The 23,603-nt window shown below is 51.1% G+C and overlaps 10 protein-coding genes across 10 annotated transcripts; 4 read left to right on the top strand and 6 right to left on the bottom strand.

Annotated features, from left to right (window-relative positions):
• Window positions 1-126: 126 nt before the first annotated feature.
• On the bottom strand, window positions 127-1,347 carry NFIA_095750 (putative nucleotide-sugar transporter; the record flags this gene model as incomplete). Its single annotated transcript, XM_001261851.1, has 4 exons — window positions 127-240; window positions 302-1,147; window positions 1,199-1,228; window positions 1,276-1,347. 4 exons carry the CDS (start codon window positions 1,345-1,347, stop codon window positions 127-129), a joined length of 1,062 nt encoding a protein of 353 aa, XP_001261852.1.
• A 2,000-nt stretch (window positions 1,348-3,347) lies between these two features.
• NFIA_095740 (glycosyltransferase family 32 protein) lies at window positions 3,348-4,465 on the top strand (the record flags this gene model as incomplete). Its single annotated transcript, XM_001261850.1, has 3 exons — window positions 3,348-3,816; window positions 3,860-4,091; window positions 4,138-4,465. 3 exons carry the CDS (start codon window positions 3,348-3,350, stop codon window positions 4,463-4,465), a joined length of 1,029 nt encoding a protein of 342 aa, XP_001261851.1.
• Window positions 4,466-4,565: 100 nt separating this feature from the next.
• NFIA_095730 (PIG-L family deacetylase) lies at window positions 4,566-5,614 on the bottom strand (the record flags this gene model as incomplete). Its single annotated transcript, XM_001261849.1, has 4 exons — window positions 4,566-4,905; window positions 4,946-5,034; window positions 5,084-5,274; window positions 5,320-5,614. The coding sequence occupies 4 exons, from the start codon at window positions 5,612-5,614 to the stop codon at window positions 4,566-4,568; spliced, it is 915 nt and encodes a 304-aa protein (XP_001261850.1).
• A 452-nt stretch (window positions 5,615-6,066) lies between these two features.
• On the top strand, window positions 6,067-7,509 carry NFIA_095720 (glycosyltransferase family 69 protein; the record flags this gene model as incomplete). The annotated part of the gene is made up of 1 exon (XM_001261848.1): window positions 6,067-7,509. One exon carries the CDS (start codon window positions 6,067-6,069, stop codon window positions 7,507-7,509), a length of 1,443 nt encoding a protein of 480 aa, XP_001261849.1.
• A 14-nt stretch (window positions 7,510-7,523) lies between these two features.
• och3 (glycosyltransferase family 32 protein) lies at window positions 7,524-8,813 on the bottom strand (the record flags this gene model as incomplete). The annotated part of the gene is made up of 3 exons (XM_001261847.1): window positions 7,524-8,168; window positions 8,220-8,599; window positions 8,654-8,813. The coding sequence occupies 3 exons, from the start codon at window positions 8,811-8,813 to the stop codon at window positions 7,524-7,526; spliced, it is 1,185 nt and encodes a 394-aa protein (XP_001261848.1).
• Window positions 8,814-9,799: 986 nt separating this feature from the next.
• NFIA_095700 (uncharacterized protein) lies at window positions 9,800-10,867 on the top strand (the record flags this gene model as incomplete). Its single annotated transcript, XM_001261846.1, has 1 exon — window positions 9,800-10,867. One exon carries the CDS (start codon window positions 9,800-9,802, stop codon window positions 10,865-10,867), a length of 1,068 nt encoding a protein of 355 aa, XP_001261847.1.
• A 283-nt stretch (window positions 10,868-11,150) lies between these two features.
• On the bottom strand, window positions 11,151-13,436 carry NFIA_095690 (glycosyltransferase family 2 protein; the record flags this gene model as incomplete). The annotated part of the gene is made up of 4 exons (XM_001261845.1): window positions 11,151-11,432; window positions 11,492-11,683; window positions 11,735-12,635; window positions 12,703-13,436. 4 exons carry the CDS (start codon window positions 13,434-13,436, stop codon window positions 11,151-11,153), a joined length of 2,109 nt encoding a protein of 702 aa, XP_001261846.1.
• Window positions 13,437-16,380: 2,944 nt separating this feature from the next.
• On the bottom strand, window positions 16,381-18,173 carry NFIA_095680 (sugar porter family MFS transporter; the record flags this gene model as incomplete). Its single annotated transcript, XM_001261844.1, has 4 exons — window positions 16,381-16,844; window positions 16,902-17,142; window positions 17,204-17,901; window positions 17,957-18,173. 4 exons carry the CDS (start codon window positions 18,171-18,173, stop codon window positions 16,381-16,383), a joined length of 1,620 nt encoding a protein of 539 aa, XP_001261845.1.
• A 1,002-nt stretch (window positions 18,174-19,175) lies between these two features.
• On the top strand, window positions 19,176-20,409 carry NFIA_095670 (NAD(P)-dependent alcohol dehydrogenase; the record flags this gene model as incomplete). Its single annotated transcript, XM_001261843.1, has 3 exons — window positions 19,176-19,199; window positions 19,255-19,383; window positions 19,456-20,409. 3 exons carry the CDS (start codon window positions 19,176-19,178, stop codon window positions 20,407-20,409), a joined length of 1,107 nt encoding a protein of 368 aa, XP_001261844.1.
• Window positions 20,410-20,477: 68 nt separating this feature from the next.
• NFIA_095660 (fungal specific transcription factor domain-containing protein) lies at window positions 20,478-22,562 on the bottom strand (the record flags this gene model as incomplete). The annotated part of the gene is made up of 1 exon (XM_001261842.1): window positions 20,478-22,562. The coding sequence occupies one exon, from the start codon at window positions 22,560-22,562 to the stop codon at window positions 20,478-20,480; it is 2,085 nt and encodes a 694-aa protein (XP_001261843.1).
• Between the last annotated feature and the right edge of the window lie 1,041 nt (window positions 22,563-23,603).

The following is a 23,603-nucleotide window of genomic DNA, read 5'->3' as shown; positions in this document are numbered from 1 at the left end:
CTCACTCTAATTCAGGATTTAATGAATTATGATGTGATGCCGTCAGTTTATCAGTCCGAACTATTAGTTATATATCTATATAGAGACAATCGATAACCTCATCATACATATCCTATCATTAATCAACTACACCACACCTTTGACTTCCCTCATCTCCGTCACGTTCGTTACCCTCATACTCTGCCCTGCGAAGGCCGACCCAACCACCGCACCCAGCACAAGCACAACCCCGACAAGAAGCTACCAACATCCGCATCAGCTATGCCCTCTCTGAAACCCCTGCTCTGAAGCAATCACTCACCTTCCCATCAACATCCTTAGACTCTACAGCCAACGGCCCCACAACCGCAATCGCAAACCCCATCCCCTGCGCATAATTCTTCGTCACAGAACTCGTAACCCTCACACACCACGCCACCAGGAACCCACCGGACGCCTGCAGAACCACAAACACCCAGACCAGGCTATTAAAGCCTTCGAAGAAGCTTGATCCATCTATTCTGCACTTTTCCTTCCAGAGGAACGAGAGCAGTGCGAAGAGGAGACTGTGCGCGGCTAGTTGTGCGTTGCGGATGAAGAACGCGTTCGCGGTTGTGGTTGTGGTGCTGTTTGCGGCGCGCTTGAGCGATCGTTCGATGGAGAGGCTTCCCAGTGCGACGCATGAACCGGATAGAAGCATGGCGAGGATGCCTGGGAGGGGATGCGGGTGGACGTTGGAGTTGGCTGTGGTGCGGTGGTGCTGGTTCTCTGCTGAGGCGTTGGCGCCTGTCTGGGCGAGGATGATCCCCGCTGTCATTGTGAGGGTGGAAGTCCAGTGCTGGAGGGTGAGTCTTTGGTTGAGGAGGAGGGTTGCGAGGAGGGGGGTGAGGATGAGTTTGGTTTGAGAGAGGGCGAGGTACGGGAGGAGGTCAAGGGAGGAGGCGCCGATGCTTTGTGCGAGGGATGCGGCGGTGTAGAGGAGGGCTGGGAGGGTTGCTTCATCGTGGTTTGTTTTGAGGGTGGTGAGGAGGGATTTGGGCTCTTCTGCTGTTTGGGCGATGCAGAGGAGGGAGATGGTCAGTTTGAGGAGTTCGGAGAGGAGGATGCCTGTCAGTGGATCGAAGTGCTTGTCTTCGATTGTGGACTGGGACTGGATTTTGTGTTGTAGCTATGGCCATCATCTCAGCAATAGCTCCGAGAGGAGGACTTGAGGACGTACGATGATTGAGGCTGCATTTTGTAGGACCAGCTGGTCAATTAGCACAGTGTGTGATGTGATGGCGAATGGGAACCTACCAGAAGAAGAGCGGCAAGCGTCGATACTTGGACCTTGGTATGCCCTGTTAAGCTAAACCTGTATATTGTCATTACTAGAAGTATATGCATGTGTGTCTCTTACATGTCGATATCAAATACCATGTCACATCATTCTTAACAACAAGGATAGATGTCCAACGCTCTACGCACCTGTGTCTCTAGAAGTTAACCCAACTAAGCGGGAAAGCCAGGTACCAGGCTGATTTAGGTATGGATTGATGACTGAGGTCGGAAATTGCGGTCTGTCATGCTGGTCTCCCACAGTACTGCTCTTCTCTGGACGAGAATGTACAGATCCACTCTATAGAAAATGTCGAAGTAGGCCTTCCAAGAAGTAGAACTTCTCAGGCCAACAACAGTGAAACAGTGGACTTGAAGCATGATCCAAACGTAGTTAGCGCATCCGATGGAGGTCCATTCAATCATACATAGTTAAGGCTATATGCACGTAACCAAGTAGGCAACGCACAGCCAGAAATAGTTCAAGCAAGTGGCAACAGATCATTTTAGGCAGCCGGATTCTCAGTATCCAACTATAGACATGATGCCCTCGGATAATCAGGCCTATCTTCTCCCGTGTCTCATGTTGGGTTGACTTTAGCCCAAAGTATGTCAGGCATGGAGCCAATCAGTGCACCTGATGTTCCTCAAAAGACCCTGGCGCTTGACACCGTCCTTGTATGATTGGATGATCCATACGCCAAGCTCAGCTATGAGTGGATCTACAGAGCTTATCCCATTTAGCCCACCGTTGGAAGGGGTGTAAACATAGTAGCCTAGCCCGTGGTGTGTGAGTCAGTGAGTGTGAGATTGATAAGGAAAGGTGAAGAAGAGAGAGAATCCAGGCAAAGCTCTTTGATCAAGATTGCCAAGGATTGCAGGACGAATATTCATGTAACTAGAATGGAATGACTGAATGCTCAGGACTCGCTGCAACCCAAAAAAAAGGTCCGTATGCCGCTGTACTGTAAAATACACGACGGTATGTTACGAAGGATGTTGCCCTAAATCAACCTGTGAGACCTCTTACCGCTTATTGTGGTTAACTTTGTAATCATGGTATAATACTATCTCTATTCCAACTCCAATTTACATGCACATTGGCCCGTTCAATGTCTTTTAATAGCCCGGTCAGACTTTGACGGGGCAGAACCATTGCGAGGCATAGCCCGGCTACCTTCTTGCCAGGACTGGCTATACAAGCTCTATTATAGCGTTGTCTAGCCGGTCAAGCCTGATAATCTTTCGCTAAACCGGCCTACGAAGGACATGGCAAGCCGAGATATGATACGTCGAATGTTGGCATTTGACCACAGGATTGCCCGCCCACCGACAAGGGTTCCAGTCGGATCGACACCACGGTTGTTGCCTGATTTAAGGATCCATAGATTTGGTTGAAGAGGGTCTAGCAGAGCAAACTTAAATATGCCTGAATTAAACCGGCAGTAGGAGACCTGTATGAGAAGCATAAGCGTAGACGGAGAGTTGCATCCATCGGAGACCGCGGGATCCGAACACGCCAATGACCAGGACTGGTTGAAAGGTTAAGTCGCTTAGGAAAACTGTCCCACAGCGGTACGTGTGATATATTGATATATGCCACAATCAAGGGGACCCCTAGGCTCAATTACCTGTGAAATCCAAAAGGAGCCATAATATCCTTCCTTGTCCCCTTGACCAGTCGGTTAATTGAGTATGAACCATGGAAAAAAGAGAAAAATCAGATGAGTAACCTGTTAGTAAACACATATATAGATAACTAGCAATAACAAACCACAGAAACACAAGTCAGGGACTCCATACAGGGCTCAGCGCCACAACGTCCCGTCTGCCTCTGTGTGTTGCCAGTTTTGGCCCCAGCTTGAAACTGGCAATCATTCCAACAAAGTCTGTCAGTTGGTTGGACTGACCCGCAGAGGTGTAAACTTCAGCCTCTCCAGGCAGCAGTAGAGTCTGTAGGGTGTAGTTTCTGGAATTTCTCAATTGCATATACATGTAGCTTCTCCAGCCATCACTCCCATGGGCCATGAAATTGTCCGCTGCTGGAGATCATGGCGCGCAACCGTGTTCGATTGCTTCTAATCCTCCTTCTGGTGCTTTCGTTTGGCGCCCTGTTTTCCTCCTCGCTTCAGCGATTATACTACCTCCTTCGGCTCCCCTTTGTTTGGAAAGCCTCATCTGCAGCCTCAGTCATCTCGCAAGAACATGACCAATTCGACGTCACGTTTGCCGCCGTCGAGGCCAATTACTCAACTGCTGAGCTGGGACATCCTGCCTTGATACCTCCCATACTGCATCACATTCACCTGGGCTCCAGACCGCCACGAGAGGAGTGGCTCGCGGCCCGCCAGCTCTGCCTCAAGCATCATGCCTCCTGGAGTACCTTCATCTGGAACGAGGAGAGTGCGGAGAAGCTGGTACGCGAGGACTTTCCTCATCTCTACGCAATGTGGAAGGGCTATCCGTACATGATCCAGCGGGTTGATGCGCTACGGTATATGATACTCCAGAAACACGGTGGTAAGTCTATTACCCGGGAAGTGTGATGGAGCTGACTCGACAGGCGTAATCCTCGACTACGATCTGGCATGCAAACGATCCCTCGAGCCTTTGCGACAATTCGACTTTGTCGCTCCAGCCGCCCACCCCGCCGGTCTCTCCATCGGCATGATGCTCTCCTCCCCGGGAAATCCGTACGTCCAAGCCCTGGTCGATAATCTCCCGCTGTACAATCGGCGGTGGTTATATCTCCCCTATGTGACGGTGATGTTCAGCACGGGCTGCCACTACGCTTCGTACGTTTTACACCAACCCATTGTAATACAAGCCTAATGCATACAGAACAATCTACACCCTCCAATCCAACCGATCGTCTCTCCGCATCCTGTCCGGGCCGCCCGACGCACCGCGCCTGCACAAGCTCAACGGGCAGGTCAACACCCCGCTCTTCCGCCACCTGGGCTCGTCCTCCTGGCATGACCGCGACGCGCGGCTGATCTCACTGTTTAAGAATCTCGATCAGCGGGCGTTGTTTGCGGTATTGGTTTTTAGTCTTTTTGCCCTCACAACGATGATACTGTGCTGTGTGCATCGTGTGCGTGGGCGTGGACGCTCTTCGGACGAGGAGCAGAGTATAACTGTCTCGAAGTCGTTGACGAAAAGTGCTTAGCTTGTATCTTCGTCATATTCTGTTTGTAATTCGCTATGTATAAAGGAAAACTGTGCAGCAGTCGCCATCTACCATGTTGATATAGATTCTTTAAACGACATCAAACTACTAGTTTATTCAAATTGTTAAACCACATATACCGACTGAGGACCAAGTAAAACGACCGATCCCACGAGTACTGGCTCGCGTGCTGGGTGAATGCCGCTCGCGAGACGAGGTACGTCCGCCAGGGACTCACCAGCAGGACCTTATCGTTGTATGCCTCCAGCGGAGAAAGATCGTGGACGCGGTCCGCCGTACTTGACGCGGGAGAGGTAAGGATGGCTTTGAGGATGCGCCACGAGAACGGAATCGAGGTGGAGATGAGGTCGAGGAGCGATGAGTATTTGCGGAGGAGGAAGGTGCTCTGCAGTGTGTATACGGGCGGGGCGTTGGGTGTGCTTGTGATATATTTTCTACTTGATTAGCTGAGTTAGGGACAGAAGAAGATAGAGAACGAACCGAACACCGGCGCTGACGGCTCTATGGTTGATATGCCCCGAGACGCCTCCGTCGTCGAAGGTGATGATCTAGGAAATAAGTACCAACAGTTAAATGCAAGGCAAATAGCATACATACCAAATCAACATTCCATTTCTGAACGTGCGACGCAACAAGTCCCTTGATCAGATCCCCATCCCACCATTTCTTGGGATTATCCTGCAGCTCTGCATTGTCCAGTACGACGCACCGATCCGGAACGATGCCTAGCACGGAGCAGCTATCGTGGATCTCCTGTCGGCGACGCTCACCTATTCCGTCGTAATCCCCTAGACGAGTAAGCATCAGACGAGAGGAATGAATGTCGAACCTACCAGAGGATATCACCAACAATGCCCGCTGCACGTGCTGGTCCTCGCGACGGTAAGTGATGCTCGGACTGAAGAAGAGAGTCTCGTCGTCCGGGTGGGCTGTTACGAGGAGGATACTCCGGGCCTCCTGAAACGCCACGGGCACCAGCCGTGGGTCATTTGCCAGGTAATATGCGAGTAGGATATAGAGACATAAGGCAGTGAGGGCTACTATGAAGAAGAGGGATGAAGCTATCCGGGCTAACTTGCGTCGTTGGCCTTGCCGACCGAGACGCTGGGCTATCCAGACGAGCTTCATGTTGCAATAGATGAGATTGGTTTCTCTTAGACTCTTGCTTTGTAGTTGTATTCAGGCCTAAAAAGACGAATTCATTGCAAGGCCAGGATGAGTGCTTGTTCGAGATTGTTGTCCTTCAGCCTTTCCATGTTACATACAATACCAGCAAAATACACGTTATACGATTACAGACCCCTTGGGGCAGTTGGATTTGCGTTTGGCGGCTATAATAGCTCTCGCAGAGCTTGATGAGTTTTAAGTTAGCGTTTCCGAATGTCTCTGGATGCGCCAATCCAGCTGCGCAAAATCCGTCTGCCTACAGGACCCTGTTATTTGACTTTATGGCGTTGGGCACATAACAGACTGTCTTGGTTTCCCTGCTGTAGCTAAGCAGTCTAAGATGATATCCTGAAAATTGCACTATATTTATCTTTTCCGGTGGAGATATTGCGCATATTCTGTGTTCAACCGCCATGTCATGGCTGCGCGTTAAGTTTCGGCTCCTGGTCTCCAGGCTGCTCCCCTTCCCCTCGTCAGGGTATTCCGTTCTTCCCCAGTCATCTCGCCATGGCAGAGCAATCTCCTTTGCGCGGAGTCCGCGGGCCGCGTGCCGCCGTATCAACCTGCTTGTCCGCATAGGTCTGGCGGTCCTTTTGTGCAATATCATATTGACACCCATCTTCTGGCCTTCGTACACGCACCTTCCACCTTGCTATGAGAATCTCCAGAAAATAGCCTCAAACCCAGGCACCCCCGGACGAGGCAACCCCCACAATGAAAAGGTATTCATCGCCGCAATCTTATACGACCGCACCGGCGAGCTCGCCAGCGGCCAATGGGGTGACGCATTGGTACAGCTAATCGACCTACTCGGGCAAGACAACGTCTTCCTCAGCCTGTACGAAAACAACAGTGGGCAAAAAGGCCAGCAAGCCCTCGAGGCCCTGTCGCAGCAAATCCAAAGCAACAAGTCCATTGTGGTCGATGCCGACGAGCACACTACCTTCGATGCCTTCCCCCGCGTCACGCTCCCCAACGGCCAAAACCGCATCAAGCGCATCGACTACCTAGCGACGCTGCGGAACCGCGCACTGCGCCCCCTCGACCAGCAGAAACACATCAAGTACGACAACCTCCTCTACCTCAACGACGTCTACTTCAACCCAGTCGAAGCCCTCCAGCTCCTCTTCTGCACAAACGCTCATCCCCCGCGATCTACCCCCGCCTACCGCGCCGCCTGCGCCGTAGACTTCACCAACCCCTTCAAATTCTACGATAGCTACGCCACCCGCGACCTGGCAGGGTACGGCATCGGGCTCCCGTTCTTCCCCTGGTTCACGACCGCAGGGCACGGACGGAGTCGGGAAGACGTACTGGCTGGCCGGGACGCGGTGCGCGTGCGCAGCTGCTGGGGCGGGATGGTCGCGTTCGATGCGTCGTATTTCCAGAAGGACGATCCTGTGCGGTTCCGGGCTGATGACGAGGTATTCTGGGATGCGTCAGAGTGCTGTCTGGTGCATGCGGATGTGCAGGATGCGCCGGAGGATGTAGACGAGATTCGGGATACGGGGGTGTATATGAATCCGTTTGTGCGGGTGGCGTATACGACCAGGACGTTGGCGTGGCTGGGGACTACGAGAAGGTTTGAGCGGTTGTATGTGCGTGTGCATGATCTGCTCAATAGGGTCGTTGGGTTGCCATGGGATAATCCGCGAAGGACGGAGGTGCCTGAATCAAAAGTGAAGCGGGAGGTTTGGGTGCCGGATGAGGGATTACAGAATGGTGGTTCGTTTCGAATGGTCGAGGTTACTGCTGGGAATGATGGGTTCTGTGGTCGACGGGGGATGGAGGTGGTTGTGGAAGATAGAAGACCTGGTCAGGATGGGTTCGAAGCTGTACCTCCCCCTTCTCGATAACATTATATACACGATTAGAATGATGTATGAGGGACTTTGGTCCACTCCCTGCACCGACCAAACACCGTCCGACAGAACTTCCCGTACTCCACTATAAAGTCAAACTTCCTCCATGAGCCCTGCGCTCGATGGAGCAGTCGTGCAGACGGGTCTGTCGCGGGTTTCGACCCCATATTGCCGTATTTGCCTCTACCTGGACTGAACCCCGTAATCGGCAGAACCAAGACATCCTCCACAAACTTACTCCTCCCCCCATCATGCGATCCCGTCAGCGCATTCCACCGTAGCCCCGTCGTCGCCATCAACCAACTCTGCACCGCCTCCGTGAACGCAACCGGGCCCGTCAGAACCAGCGGATCGACTGCCTCATTCGACATCTCCTGCGTCGCCGCAGAGAACCGATCAATAAACATCTGGAGGATCGGATGTCCCGGCGCCCAGGCAAAAGCCCACTGCGTTAGTTGCACGGGGTAGGTATACCCCATCCGCCAATATAAATCGCTACCGGGGGGACAGTCTGCCTCCAGGCCGACGATTGCGCGGACAGGCTTGGTGGATCTGTACACGGCGCCTGTTTCCGGGTCCCGCCAGGGCTGGATGTCCGAGGCGTTGATCCAGTCCTTGGGCTTGCGGAGTGGTTCGGTGTCCATATCACCGTACTGAGATATTAATCCAAGTTTCTAAATATGACAGGAGGAAAGGGCACGTACAACACCACCGATCCACTTCGAAACCAGAACACGAAAGATATCCGTTCTTTCGACATTGCTAGCAAGCGCGTAGAATTGCTTCTCCAGACCGGGCTCAAAGTGCTTGATAAACTGGTGAATACCCTCGTCATCCCAGAGGAAGTAAGCCATCTGGTCCTCTTCGACAGCTCGGAGCCATGACTCCGTGCTCTGACGGATTGGCTGGGGCCATGTCTGCGGATCAGTACTCTTCCATGTTTGGTGGACGATCATCGGAATGCTGGAGAGGGTTATCAGCCTTTGAGGCGCTTGTGCTTTGTCGGAGGCTAGTTTGGCCGCTTCGACAATGCTTTGTGGTCCAGTCGTAGCATTCTCCAACCATGAAGGAGGAATATACCATGCTGCCTTTGTTAGCGGGGGTGAGACCCGGGGAAGCTAGTGTGTGCGTGTCTTACCACCTCCTTTTCCACTGGCCGGATGAATGTATTTCGGTAGTAACGGCATATTACTGGCCACTTCCGCATCCTCATGTTCGAAAGAATGCATTAACCAGATGACCGTGGCGGCAAGGAGAGTTGCGACAATGACCTGTCGCTTGAAGCGCCGAGACCCCATTACGATTTAAACAATCTAGAAAAAAACCGGAGGGATAATCTCAGATCAGTATCACATAGCTAGTCGGCGGGGATGGGAAGAAAGCAGACGTTTACCAGGGGCTCTTAGAAAAGCTAGGGCCAATCATTTAGGGTTAGTTATACTTTGGTCTAGGCAGCAAACATCAATTTTATTTATGAAACAATCTACAGTGGCATAAGTCCTTCATAACCTCAGCAAGCAAATTATTCAAGCCTTGCCAAGCATTCATTCATAAAAATAGATCCCGGCTGGCTTACTAGGAGTTGCATTAAGCTAATAGTGCTAAGCAGGGAAGAGTTTTAATACAGAGGTCCACTATCTAAGCAAGCCTTTACATATCTCACCATAATCCTCGAGAACCCTAGAGTGTACAGTTCGGCAAGTCTATGAGCTATTCAATAACAGATCACAGACGATTAAGATACCGATCTGATCGACTCAGACGGAAGGTCTGATTATCTCCGCTGCCTCAAGAGATTTACCTTTAGGTCATTGATTCTGCAGATAGTCTCCTGGGAAGACTCTCCCAGAGTCCGCCCTGCAGAGGATAGCGATTCCTCCTATGCGCTTCTCCATCCAGCAGGGCCGGATCACAGTCGAACAGTTCATAAACAATTCGCCAGTCCACGTGCGGGCCTGTCCTTCTCGCTGAGTGAAACCGGAAAACGGACACGAAGTTTATATGATGACTCCAGGTCCTATGATCTTTGCTGGTCAAAGTGTCGAAGGCTGAGCCGCACAGGCAGGCCCATTCGCAGCTTGGCAAATCCAACCGGTGTTCTTGGCTTCGTATCCAGGGCGATTCCTGCCAATGAACGAGCACGGTTCAATGGTTTTGCTCGAATACGAGGTTAGGCCGAGCACAGGCCTTGGCGAATATCCCGCCGCGGTGATCAAAATTCCTTCACCGCTGGGGAAGCAAGACTGCTTTCCTCCGCCATCAATCTTCATTACTATCTGCGAGGATGCATCTCCCAAAGCTCTTCGCTTCAGGGCTGGTCCTATTAGCAGTTCCCACAGCCGTCACCGCCAGAAGAGGTGGAGGTGGAACTGACACCGATACGTCAAGCGATGGCGACGGCGACTCCTCCAGTGACCCCGAGGGCACCAGCACCATTGGCGGCGGCAGTTCATCCTGCCCCGCCACATCAGATATACTATACAAGAGCGATCTCATCCCCTTGAACGTCTACAACTGGACGAGCAACGCCGTCGGCGTCCGTGGCGGAAACCCAACCACATACGACGGGTCCTACTTCCAGGGCGAGGCATTCCTGCATTGGCAATTCACCGCAGGCAGGCAATGCCGGAACAGCACCGGCACCGTACGAATGCTAGGCTACGCATGGGTTGGCCCGCAGCCGCCGTACCCCACCGGCCCGACAAACCCCATCATCATCGGGTTCAAGGCGTGGCAGACCAACGAAGCGCTCGAGAACATCACCTTCTCGTACGACTTTCTCCACGACGGGCTGTACTGTCCCACGGAGCCGGATCTCGTCAAGGTCCAGACCAGCAATGGATGGACGGACTACCAGGCTAGTACCGATATCCCGCGCGCGGACCGGGCTCGCGCGCATGATGTCTTTGATCTGGGCCTGGCGCTTGACGCGGAGCGACCGGATTCTGTCCTGTTCAATGGGAGCTTGGTGCCGGGTCTCAAGCCCCCGCCGACATACAATGTTGAGATTCTCTTGCCTGCGTCGGCTTGCAACCGACAGTCGCGGCTGTCCCTTGGATACACGGATGGGCTCAATATGTCTGGGTCCCTGACGAATACGACTCTGGAGTTGAGTATGGCTGGGGTGGGGAACGGGTCTTACGCCTCTGGCACTGGAAAGAACCTTCGTGCGATGTTTAATATCACTTTCTCTGGGACGTTTGATAGCAGGAACTCGACTCGGGCTGTGGCGATTAAGCAGGATACTCAGCCCATGGTGTTTTGGGTGGATAACGGGGCTATGATGCATGGCTCTCTGAGCTGGATGTTGAAGTTGATGTTCATGGGGTGGGTCGCCTGGTTTGTCTGCTGATTGTCGACGATTCATGATTACGAGGCACTAGAGATTATACTCCATTTTAATCATAATTCGAGTCCATAGCTAGAATGATAATTTATGACTATACGCACTCCTCCCATATGCGCGGACCAACAATGCCAACCTCCGGACTACGTTGGGGATGTAGATGAAGACCGAACAAAGGATCGTTTGCCTAGGTTCCTATATAGAATATACATATTACCCAGTATCATAAGATGTGCAGATCTAGCAGCAGTGTTCTCGAGATATATATAGACCGAGGCATACAAGCCCGTCAACCAGAAGGATATCTCTCCGCCGGCAACTCGGCAATGAGGAAATCTCTATTATTTACAGCCGCATCGACGTCAACGGTTCGCACGGTCATACTCCTTCCGAGGCCCTTGGGTATTTCCCCTATGCTGTCCGTCATTTCTTCCAATTTCAACACCATTCCAACTGCCTTGTGGTCCTCGGTAAGCTTCGGGTGTCGTCGGGCGAAATATCGGGCATATTTGACCAGCGACCAGTAACAGCTGGCGACGTTGGTGAAGGTCATGAGAAGCTTGTATGGCATCTTTGCGAGTCAGCACCATGTAGAGAAACATGTAAAGGCAAAGGGTGACGACAACGTACATAATACCCGAGGACAACCTTCCAGCAAATTCGCTCATTCTTCAGACGCAAATGAACCTCGTTGAATATAATGACGTGAAGTAGATAGAGCCCTAATGTCGACATTAAGAGGGCAATACAGAATTCCGGTCGTACAATGAACGATATTGGCAGCATAAACGGAGTGAGGATGTACAGAAGCGTCTCGTATATCTGTCCAGTCAGTATCGAGTCAACCACAGAGTAAAGGTCGAAAGTGCATACCTCTTGAATGACCAAGAGCTTTGTCGCGAATTCCCACCGGCCCAACTTCCACGATGTAAAGAGGTAGGAGAGGTTGTACCACAACCCATTGGCGACAAAGAAGTTCCACCGTAGGAACCGCTGCCTGAAGACCGTGGGCTCGCCGAATCCGCCTCGAGATTCGTCGATCTCGCCGAACAGCACAGAGCCGGGCGTCGTGGTCTCCACGAAGACGGCGCTACACATCTGGATCCTGCCCCCTAAGCGCCGGCAGCTATCACCCAGGAACCAGTCCTCGCTAATCGAAAAGCCGGGATGATTGTGGAGCGTCCGCTTCAGAAACGTCCGTTCCCATAGTGAGATGGCTCCGTGAGGGAATGTCGCGCTGCCGATCCGCCCTGCGAAACACCGGGTCAGGCCAGACAGTTTGTACTCCAGGTCTTGTGCTTGCTGGCAATACGATCCGCGCGAGGAATCGGGTCCGACGGATTTGATCGTATAGCCGATGCAGCGGACATCCTCGTTGAGTCGGGACACGACAACAGGAAAGTTGGGCGGGAGGATACAATCGTCGTCGATCAAGAGGACGTTGCGAAAGTCTTTGACAGCGTAGCAACCGATGAATATGGCAATGATCTTTGACCCGACGGGTGACCATATGTGATTGACCCCGTAGCTGCGGCAAATCTCTTCGGTGTTGTCCAGCGGCTGGGACGAGTTCCCGTTTGCAATGACGTAGATATGCGACGCCGGGAAGATCTGCAGCGCGGCCTCGAGCGTTCGACCGATGATGGTGGCCGATCTGTAGCAGGGGATCAGGAGCGCGGTGTCCGTGGGGTGTGGAGTAATCCGGCGCTGATGGAAGAACTCTGGTCCAGGGGAGGTGTCCTCGAATGTGGTAAGTAGGGGGGTATAGGAATAGCTATCGTCGTCCGACTGTGAGTCATTTGTTCATTGAATCGCACTTTTCGCATCCGATGAAGACTTACAACACGAGAAGACCAATGACAATCGCCCAGCCGCCCTGGAAGACTGTTTTCTTCTGCATGATCCAGTGAAGCCACCATACTGCTCCTTTCCACAGAGGTACCCCCACGAGAACGAAGTACACAAACAGTACAAGGACAGTGTATACTGCATACTCGAACAACAGCCGACGCCAGTATCTTCTTTGATGCTTGATCTTCACGAGGGCGGCCCTGTTATACAGACTCCGGACGCTGCTCTTTCGTATGTCGCGCGGTGTGCTCCGTAAGGATTGACCTACCGGCAACGAATTTCGATAGCTAAACCTGTTGTGTGTCCGTGGATGAAAAGACGCTCGAGTATACTGATAGCCCTGATGCTCCTGCGACGACGCTGCATCGTATGCAATGTAAACAGGGTCTTCTCGAGAGATCGATCCGGAAGAGGGACTGGACGGGCCATCATTCGTCTTGCTGTCTTCAGAGAGAGATACGTCTTCCCTTCCTTCTTCAATGGCGAATGTCTGGCTGAGACGACCATATCGTGTCGTGGGCTGATATCCTCCACGGTCCGACCAGCTTATAGTTGACACTCTCTTCTTGGCAACATGAATCTCGCCCGCTGGATAATCCTCCTCGCCTGAGGAGAAGCTTTGATGATTGCAATAGCGCTGATCGTCTGTCGCTGTGACTGATGCCAACAGATTGTCTGGAACATGGATCCTTTCTCCAATGCTCCCATTCTCTCTTGTGAGCATCTTTGCCTTGGTGCTCATATATAAGGCTTCGCAAAAGCCGCATCATTCAGGTCTGAAACTCTCTGAGGAAGATGGAGGTCATATGAACGCAAGACATCCCGCCCTTCTTTCGAGGACTTGACATTATTTGTATGGCTGGGCTTTTCTTCCTCCAGTACCGAGCTTTGGAATATTGTGTCATATTTTCCAAATTCGCTGGCCAAGGTATTTCTGTACTATCCCACGGCCCGTGAGATATGCACAGAAAAAGCTCTGACCAGTGTGCTGATCTGCTCCATGGCGGGCCCGCATAGCTAATATGAAATTACTCCTGGAACGCCTGGACGAATGGGATTGGTGAGCAGTCAATCTCATTTCGAGTCTTCCTGGCCAACCGCAGAACCAAATATCAAATCAGTGGATCAGAGGCCGTTTTCCCCTTAACGGTGCGGGCCAGTCATCGTCTCAAAGTATGGTTCAGAGTATGCAAGGGGAGTCCCTGGAGCTTCGGCCCGCCAATAGTCGATATGTCCCTGCGAGGGTTTATCTCCCGTCTTCCTGTGTCGCATCCCAATTTAAATCCCTGCCAGTTCTTGCTTCACTCTATCCCAAAGGTTGGCAATGGGATAGCCATAACACGGCTTGCACAAGCTCAGTGTGGTATCGCAAAGAAAGGACTGTGACGCCGTCTATGGGATAGGACTTTGTTACATTGTCAGGAGTCTCAGGAAAATGACCGGACCTCTGGGATGTCTCAGTCCAGCATTCCCATGGCGCCGCAACTATGCATAACCGTAAGCAAGCCCTCCCACTGGTTGGGTCGATGTTAATGCCACTCACAGCCTCACATAGTTATCAATTTGCTTATTAGGCTTTAACCATAAGCAAAGGGTAAGTAAGCTTCTAAACACCTTATACTGATGGCAGTACTCCTTTGTCTGGTTGACTGTCTCACCACGAGCAATCACTGTGGTCTCCGGTATATTGGCCGAGTATTCCACTTCGCCAATATCACCACCATAGCACTATGTTAACATCATACCAACGGTAACCAATAAGCCGAAAAACTACACTCTTCACCCTGAGGCAGTTGCCCCTCTAGATTGAACTCCCCGTACGCCACAATGCGCCTTGTCCTACCATTCTCTACTTTCAATCCTCCGACAAAGAATGCATTTACACTAAGGGGTGCAGTGCAGGCCTGCGCTTTGACACCTCTTGCTCTTCTAATAGACCCCGCCCGCAGTGGAATGACTGTGCGCCTGTACAGCATGTCATGTTTGAAGTCGCCACCCCGGGATTATTTTTAGATGACAGGTAGAGTGCCCTAGTAGTAGTCCATTGGTTCGTGAGTTGAATAGCCTTGTAGCTCATTGGCTGGGATTTAAAGGAGTCGACTCGAGGCTCCAGTTGTCATGGACATTTAAACTATGTACCTTTTGTCAGTACTGCCTGTCGGTACCTTGTTCCGTCCAACGGCGGCGTATTTACAAAGGGACGCATTTTTTCTATCCACATGGCCCACATCCACTGCAGTATAGGGGAGGCATTGAATAACTTGAGTATTGCTGGGGAAGTGGACGTTCCATGGTAACTTGGATGTCAATTGCTGGGTAGAGATAACAAAACATCGTATAGTAGAGATATTAACAAAGTACTTAGTATGGACATTAAATTCTATAAAGTTAAACTTATATACTAAGGTAGTACCTTGTGTAGGGAGAGTTTATAAATGTGAAGATATGGGTTCGGGGGCACCCGCTACTGGTACTGCACTCAAATATATATATCTAAGTTTGGTAGTAGTCAACATCCTATATAAGGATTCAATCTCCCTACTTATGATATTCAATATTAATACCGTATAAAAATCTAATATCGATACTCTAATACTCGATATCTCAATTATATGAAAATAACATTATTACTACTCCCGATACAAGCATTAATATACCATGAGAATTCAAACCTCATATACAAGCGGTTTGACATTCGCGGGGATAGTGGCATTAGCACTACCGGCAAGAAACAACAAAAAGACAAAAAGACAAACAAATGCAGATCTGCCATAAGAAGGGAAGAGGCACCCCCTTCTATCCCGCGGAAATGCATAGAACCATTCGATGTCCACCGATTAGGCTCCCGCATTCCCAGCGTCTGCAGGGATACACCCGCAAGGGCACGACATTATTTCTATGGATGAACAGCCATCCAAGGATCTTCACAGTCCTCAACTCATCCTCAGTTCTGGGTTGGAATGATACACTTTATTCTTGTTGGCATTAACGTAGACGTAGCAGATAGAGTGTATTTAGTCTGCGCTTTAGGTCTTCTCGATCGTCGCTTTGTACCATGGGTCGCTGTTATCCCTGTTGCACGGCATTAACCGGTGTTCTACAGTCATTCCTCGGGGTTTGGTGGTCGGATTATCTGTCTTTAGGACAGGTGTTCTGCTGATGAATTTCTTGAATGAGGCTTTAGTAGGATTTTAGTAAGCTATTGATTTGATTATGTGTATATGGTAGTTTGTTGACTTGCTGGTGAGGATACTATCTGTTGTACTCGGGCGCTTTGCTTCTGGATAGCATATGGGTAAGACGCAGATATTCTCTCTATGTTAGAATTATTTGTAGAGGCTGGATATCAGTTGTCTTAATTTTATTGCCTATTAGGTTAAATATGGGAGGTATGATTCGCGGTGCCGTGGTGTCGTAACCTTGTCCAGTTATATATATATTAGCAGTTGGGCTACTACATACAGAGCATCCCACTTATGTACTGTTGCTCTTGAAATTCAATTAGAACATAATGGACACAATTACTTGTCACTTTTCAAACATTCATTATCAGTGTCTTGAGAACCCTGTAGGTCTAGTACTAACTGCTGCTATACGAGCGTGGGTTAAGACGGGACGTCTTCGTAGGAAGTAGATACAGCATAAATCTGCTTGACAGTCCGACAACCTCAAACAAGCTCCTTCCCATGATCGTTCTTCACATCAGCAACCTCCATGACCTCCCCGTCCCCATCGGCAAACGCCTGGTCTCCGAACAAGACGGCAATTTCCTCAAGAGTATGATTTGCAGTCTCCACATAGTAAAAGTAAACCAGACCGGCAGAGAAGAGGCAGAAGCCCGCAATCACCACGTAAAAGTACCCGTGGATACCCGCAAAAGCATCGGGAGACACCATACCGATGATAAAGTTGAAGATCCAGTTGCTCGTGGTAGCCAGCGCCATTCCCTTGCTGCGGCCGCGCAGGGGAAAGATCTCCGCGGGGAGAAGCCAGGGCATCGGGCCCCAGGTGAAGCCGTAGACAATGTTGTAGAGCATGACAAAGGCGTATTGGCCGTTGGCTTTGACTGTGATGTCTAGGTTGGCCTCGGTGAAGGCGCAGACGATACCAAGCAGAACTGCCATGGCGAGGCCTGGTTGATAAAACAGTTAGCTGGCCATATGGTTTAGAGAAGGTACCAAAGACTCACCTCCGAGAATGAGCAGAGGCTTCCGTCCCCATTTGTCCGCTAACCACCATGTTACGATTGTAGCGGCTGTATACGGAAGCGCGTTCGCAGCTGTGTACAGCAGGGATTTCCGATTGTCGAATCCGGCTGATGCAAGGGTGCTTGGAAGGTAGAAGGAAATGATGTTGATTCCGTTCAGCTGGGCAAACATCTGGACCGTGATTCCAACGATCGTTCGTTTGCGGTAACGGGTGAACATTTCCTGTTCATCGTGTTAGCCAGGTCGAAACTCACCGGAGCCATAAGAGGGTTGTCAGGCTTACCATCCAACTCGACTTCCCTAGGTTGGTTTCATATATGACTGCTTCTTGGATCTCGAGGAAAACCTGCTGCACGTGCTCCGCCTCCGTGTCACCTCCAGAATGCAAGTCCGCAACAGTCTGCAAACTCTCTTGCATAAAACCATTCTTCGCCAGCCAACGAGGTGTCTCGGGCAAGAAAAAGGACATGGCCAACAAGATAAAAGAGAGGATGATTTGCACGATGAACGGACCCTGCCACGACATATGGCCTGGTAAAAGGAAATTGAAACCGTAGTCCACCCAGCACGACAACATGTATCCTGCAATCAGGAATGTATATTCGATTCCTACCATGAGACCACGCCGATGTGGGGCCGCAATCTCCGTCTGAATAATAGGCACGGTCATGGACAGAAATCCGACTCCCAGACCTTGGATGGTACGTCCGGCAATAAACGTGGCGAAGTCAGGAGCGAATATTTGAATGAATGCACTGAAGAAGTAGATGAAGCCGCCGATGCGGACGCACTTCTTTCGTCCGATGATGTCGCCTAGACGCCCTGCAATGAGTGAACCCAGGGCTGCTGATGCTTGTAGACATGCGACTGAAATGCCCGTGATAGATGGGTCGACTGCATTCGTGGTACCATCTGCACCGCCATAGTCTTTGAAGAAGCGAGACACGAAGACGGGGTTAACCAGCAAGCCGGACATAATACCTATTGCCGTTAGCATTAGCAGCACTCCTGCCGTCCAGCTTATAGGTGACAATACCAGAGTTGTATCCGAACAATGCATCCCCCAGACTTCCAAAGGCGCATGTCGCATAGAGCAACGGCGCTCCCTTGAACGGATATCTGGCAGTAACCTTCTTGGGCTTGAGCTTTTTCTCCAGCCAGCCTTGTTGCTCTGCAACCTGCGCTGCCACAGCTTGCGAGCGGTCTTTGATGGCCGCATTGTGCGCCGTTGCCGAGGTTCTTCTGATACTCATGGCGAAACAAGAAACAGGGATACAATTCAGTTGTTAGATGCCGGTCATTGACAATTAGTCTCAACCAGGGTGGCAGGGCTCTATTTCTAGTTTTCTACCCCGGAGTGTGGACGGTCCCATGGGGAAGTTAGACTTTTCTCCAGGTCAAGGTGTAACCTGACTTGCAACTGTCCCACAACGCCATGTTCAAGTCTGCTCCAGACTTCACAATTGAGTCTCATCGCGGAACTTGGTCAGGGATCTCGTGCCTCTGACTCGGAGCCGAATAGTCATCCCGGAAAAGCTCTCATGCTCGGGATTTGTATGAAAACTTACTCGACGCAGCCAATCATCATGTAACCACGACCCGCAAGCACGCTCGACCACAGGTTGACTCCAGACGCCAACCGCAATGATTGGTCCCATCACTTCTCTAGTCCTACCGGTTCCGAGAGACGAGAAACTCTGAAAATTCACTGGCTTCGGTTCCGTGCCCGCAGAAAGTCAATTTTGGACTCGCCAAGTGCTACTCGGTTCCGGTCAGACAAGTCACGTGTGCACAAATCAACAAAGCCAAGGGTTGTAGAAGTTTTGATCTTCAACGATGCCAGCATCAGAGTTTGGTGTTTGTGATTTAGGAGAATAAGGTTTTAATAGAGACAGCTATGGCTTTGTTGGAATGTCTCCTCTCGGCAGGATGGTGGCAAAGACGACCGCTTCGGTCGCTATCTACCAGACATCAACGAAGCGATGTATTCTGCCATAGGGCGCGCCATTTTAGTCAATACAGACTTTATGACCGGAGCAGTAGACGAATACACAAACATCTGGATTCTGGAGTGGGTATCGGCCCGACTAGACAGACTCCAATAGGAACAACATCCGCCGGAACCGATGTACACGGAATCGGCACGCCATGGGGTCTCCTATGCCGGGGTAGGATACACCAACCGAGTGTCGAACGAAGTTAAAAACTGGACGAAGTCAGGAGAGCATTACTACATCAAACACACAATTGCAGAAATGACTGTCGCGACACCGAATCAGGTTGGTGTAGTCTTGGTCGAGTCTTTGTCCCTCCTGCTCACCTCAAATCACCCAGGCGGTAAACCAGGCCTTTGTTTTGCATCCCGGAGGTTCATTTCACTATGAGCAGCGTGCTGTACCTACCCTGGGGTCAGATCGAGATGTGCTTGTCCGAGTTGTAGCAACCGGCTTATGTGGTTCAGATGTGGGTGCATCACTCCCTTGATGGTCGGAGATCGCTTGCCAATGTTGAAAGCTAAAGATGTCGGATACATAGGTACATTACTGGCAGCACGGCCGTATAGGACGATATATTGTCGAAAGCCCAATCATCCTGGGTCACGAGTCATCCGGCATTGTGGTAGAATGTGGAAGCAAATCGGGGTTCGCTGTGGGCGATCGTGTCGCACTGGAGCCCGGCGTCGCGTGCAATACCTGCCGCCATTGCCGTGCGGGCAGATACAATCTCTGCCGGGAGATGCGCTTCGCCGCCACTCCTCCCTATGACGGGACACTTGCGACTTACTATCTCGTTCCAGCAGAGTCCTGCTATAAACTGCCTCCACATATCTCGCTAAGAGATGGTACCTTGATTGAGCCGCTCAGTGTGGCTGTACACAGTTGTCGGCTCGCAGGAGATATGCAGGGAAAAGCAGTCGTCGTCTTCGGAGCAGGTCCGGTCGGCTTGCTCTGTGTGGCCGTGGCGCGTGCGTTTGGAGCGTCAACTGTGCTCGCCGTGGACGTTGTGCCCAGCAGACTCGGCTCTGCGCTGAAATACGGGGCCACGCATACATACCAGATGACACCGGACTCCCCGGAGCAGAATGCAGAAGACATTTTAAATAAGGTGGAACTGGAGACAGGTGCCGATGTTGTGCTGGATGCCACCGGTGCGGAGCCTTGCCTGAACTGCGGTATTCATATCCTCGCTTCTGGTGGAACGTTCGTCCAGGTGGGCTTGGGGAAGCCGAATCCTTCGCTTCCGGTCGGTCAGATCTGCGACAAGGAGATCGTCTTCAAAGGGAGTTTTCGATATGGTCCTGGGGATTACCAGACCGCAATCGAGCTGCTCCACTCTCGTCGGATTAGACTAGATGGCCTTGTCACCCACGAATTTCCGTTCACTCAGGCAGAAGACGCGTTTAAGAATGTCGTCAGCCGAGCAGGGATCAAGAGTGTCATCTACGGGCCTGGTGTAGACGAACATGTAGCGAAAGCCACATTGACATAGAGTGAATCTGCGCCCGTTGCTGTAACTCATGTGACATTTCCATCCGTTTCCTAGAAACCGCTCATACGTCAGGCGAATGCGTAAAGCCTATGACTCCGTTCCATTCCATGACATATCCCATAGCCAGTATAACCCTCGTTCACCTGTCCCGTAGGTGGCGGTTTCCATTGCCCCAAGAGAAACGCTGGGGTCATGCCATTCATTCGGGGTAGATTGCTGCCATGCATCGTCTGGTCGTAACGTGTCCTGAACGGTGCCACGAGCTTGGTGAGTGTCTCCACTCGCATACCAGTTGAAGGAATGATCATCATTGCCGGAGGGAACGACTGGAGCCAAAGCCACAGATCAGCATTTCCTATCGCGAAGCTATTTGTCAGAAAAACGTAAAGTCTCTCACCGAATTGAACTGATGCTAAACTTTCGTTCAGGCGCTGAGCCCTGCTCTGGTCTGGCCATGCCGGCCGTCGCGCCGGGGCATCGAAAAAATCAAGTGTCGCGTCGAGGGGGAGTCGGAGGGTATCTTCCACCGACATTGGTGCAGAGTACATTAAAGACTGGTGACCTTCTTGTTGATTGTTGGTCGTAATTGGAGCCAGAATAGCCTCTGACTCACGGCGAAGAAGCAATGTGACCACATTCTTCAAAACCGTCGTACTCTGCTTCGACAATGCCGAGCGCTTTCCAAGAAGATCCTGCAGACGCAAGATACGAGTAATTGTCCGCTTGACGACCTGTGCCGTGTCGGAGAGCGGATCTGACAGAGCCATGACCGCCAACACAATTGCTGCGTTGAATAGATTTATGGCCAAGAAGGCAACCAAGTGACTATCCGTCGCAAGCTGAGCTAGGACTGGTAACTCAGTCACCCTGGATGTTCTCAAGGCGGCATTCCACCAGTGCACAGGACTTGTGACAGATGCATTCGGTGATACAGCATCAAATGCTGGGTCTCTTTGTGCTGGTGATGGCCCGCTCCGATGGCAGCCGGGGGAATCTATCCCGCCGCTTCGGCTAGCAGCGTGACGATTGGTCGATAGGTGATCAACTTGTCTTGCCAATAAAGGCCGGTGAAGGACGATGAGAATATTATCGTAGGTCAATTGCAGGGACAGCGATTGTAAGGCATGTGCCCTCGCACTGAGGCCACTGTCAGGCAGGAAATCCTTCTCGAGGTCTAGGACTAGATGCTCAGGTAATTCATCCCGCCATCTCTGAAGGTTTTGAGTCGCTTCTTTTACGAGCGCAACGTATGCGTCCCCCGCCAGCTCCTCGGACGAGCCTGACGTCCGCGAACCGAAAATTGCCTCCAGGGCAGTGGACGCCATAAGGTAGAGACGATTCAATTCCCTTTGATACGTGGAGTAACAGACAGTATATCCTTGCTCTGATCTCGGGACAACAAAGTAGGGATTTTCAAAAATATCCGCTGGCATGTTGAGATTGCAGTCCTTGTCGTTAATTCCTAGTGGTCGGCCGTATGTGATCGACGCAAATCGATCCCAGGTGTAAATGGTCCACCATACGCGTTTCCTTTCTTCGATATCCTCAAAGTTGCCCCTCGGGGGTTCACGGTGCAGCCCTGCCGCCTGGGATATCTTGATAGTCGCACCAAGTAGCGAGAAGGAGAGATTCGGACGCCCGTGATAGACGTGGTATGACCCGAAAAGGATGCATATCTGGGCCGCTGTGACGGAAGGTTGGTCCATCAACTCAACAATATGCGACTCGACGATCTTCAAGAGGTCTGCACTCAATTGTTGCCAATCGCCATTGTCGGTCAAATCAGTCGTCCTCCTTTGGGATCGATACCACGCCCCCATACCCAGTACAACTGCAAGGAGCAACAAGAATGATTTCTGGGAGGGATAGGCAAGCCCATCGGCTACGGACAGGAGTTTCCTGCGAAAGGTAGGTTCATAAATAGCAAGAGAAAACCAATGGACAGCATCAAAGTAGTCCTCAAGCAACGAGTGCATAGTCTCCGTCGGTGGTAAATCTTGCCCTAGTATTGAAGAAATGGGAAGCCGTTGTCCGAGAGCTGCGGTGCGCCGCTTGGCAACGCTGGTGCTCGCTCGGTAGCCTGGAATGGCAGAAGTGGCTTGCTCATCAATATGCTGCCTGCCAAGTTCGCAAATTTTTTGTACGATTCCCATGGTCGATTCTGCTTCACCGTAGTCGACTGCCGGATGTGTAACACGGCTGTCTGTAGCTATACGGCTGTCATGATTAGTAGCCCCGACTGGTGGAGCCTCGTTGCTGGTGCCATCAAAGCTCTCTGAGGGTTGGTCAGCGGCAGCTGTTGATGCAGTTCTCTGTCGCTCATGACTTCGCAGGGATCTCTTTGATCTGCTAACTGTTAGTTATCTAAAAAGAAGAACGAGAAGTTCCATTGGGCAATGATCTCGTCCCTAGCGACTTACTTCCGAGTGCTATCCCTACGGGTCCGACTAGCAGGGAGCGGTTGACAATCCACTTTTGCCCTTGCACAGAGTGAGCAAGGTCGGAAGGGATCGCACTGCAGATGAAGAGGTTGTACAATGTCAGTAATTTTTCAGAGAAGAGCACTAAAACCGGCCGATGAGATCCATACCCGAGTCTTGTGGCGGCGGCATCTCTCGCACGCACTGCTGACTCGCGTCGGCAATGGTGAGCGAGCGTAATGCAAGTATCCGCCAGACTGTAATTGATAATCTGCACTAAGCTGTTCCGATGGAAGTTCAGACATGATTTGAATCTAGACAGAAGGGAAGCCGATGCCGGTAGCGGACCGCAGAATGGAGAGGAACAGGATCCGGCGGAAATTCGCCCGTTTTTCCCCAGTTTGTTTCAGTTCTCTGCACCATGTGGGAGCCTGAGGCATGGAAACCGGACAGTTCCTGGTCATGTGACCCTTCGTCCAGGAGTATACTTCACATGAATTTTCAAGACAGTATAACAGTTTAAGATGTCCTTATTTACAATTTTATATCTTTTTTTCCGAGTGTCTATGGTCGAAAATCAATTCTAGATATTTAAGTGCAGAGAAGAGTAATCAATTCCGGCTTGAGTCCAACAGAGGTCTATTATGAAGTAACTATATAGAGTACCCGCAGTCCCGCACGTACACCAGGGCGGCTGGATAAAGTGGCGCAGATGTGAGAGCTACTCCGTACAGCAAGCGAAATTAAATGACAGATAATATGCTGTTAGAAAAA

This window comes from Aspergillus fischeri, genomic scaffold (assembly GCF_000149645.3).
Source record: "Aspergillus fischeri NRRL 181 1099437636262 genomic scaffold, whole genome shotgun sequence".
Lineage (NCBI taxonomy): Eukaryota > Fungi > Ascomycota > Eurotiomycetes > Eurotiales > Aspergillaceae > Aspergillus > Aspergillus fischeri.
The sequence above is the reverse complement of the archived record's forward strand: the minus strand, read 5'-3'. Positions and strand labels throughout refer to the sequence as shown.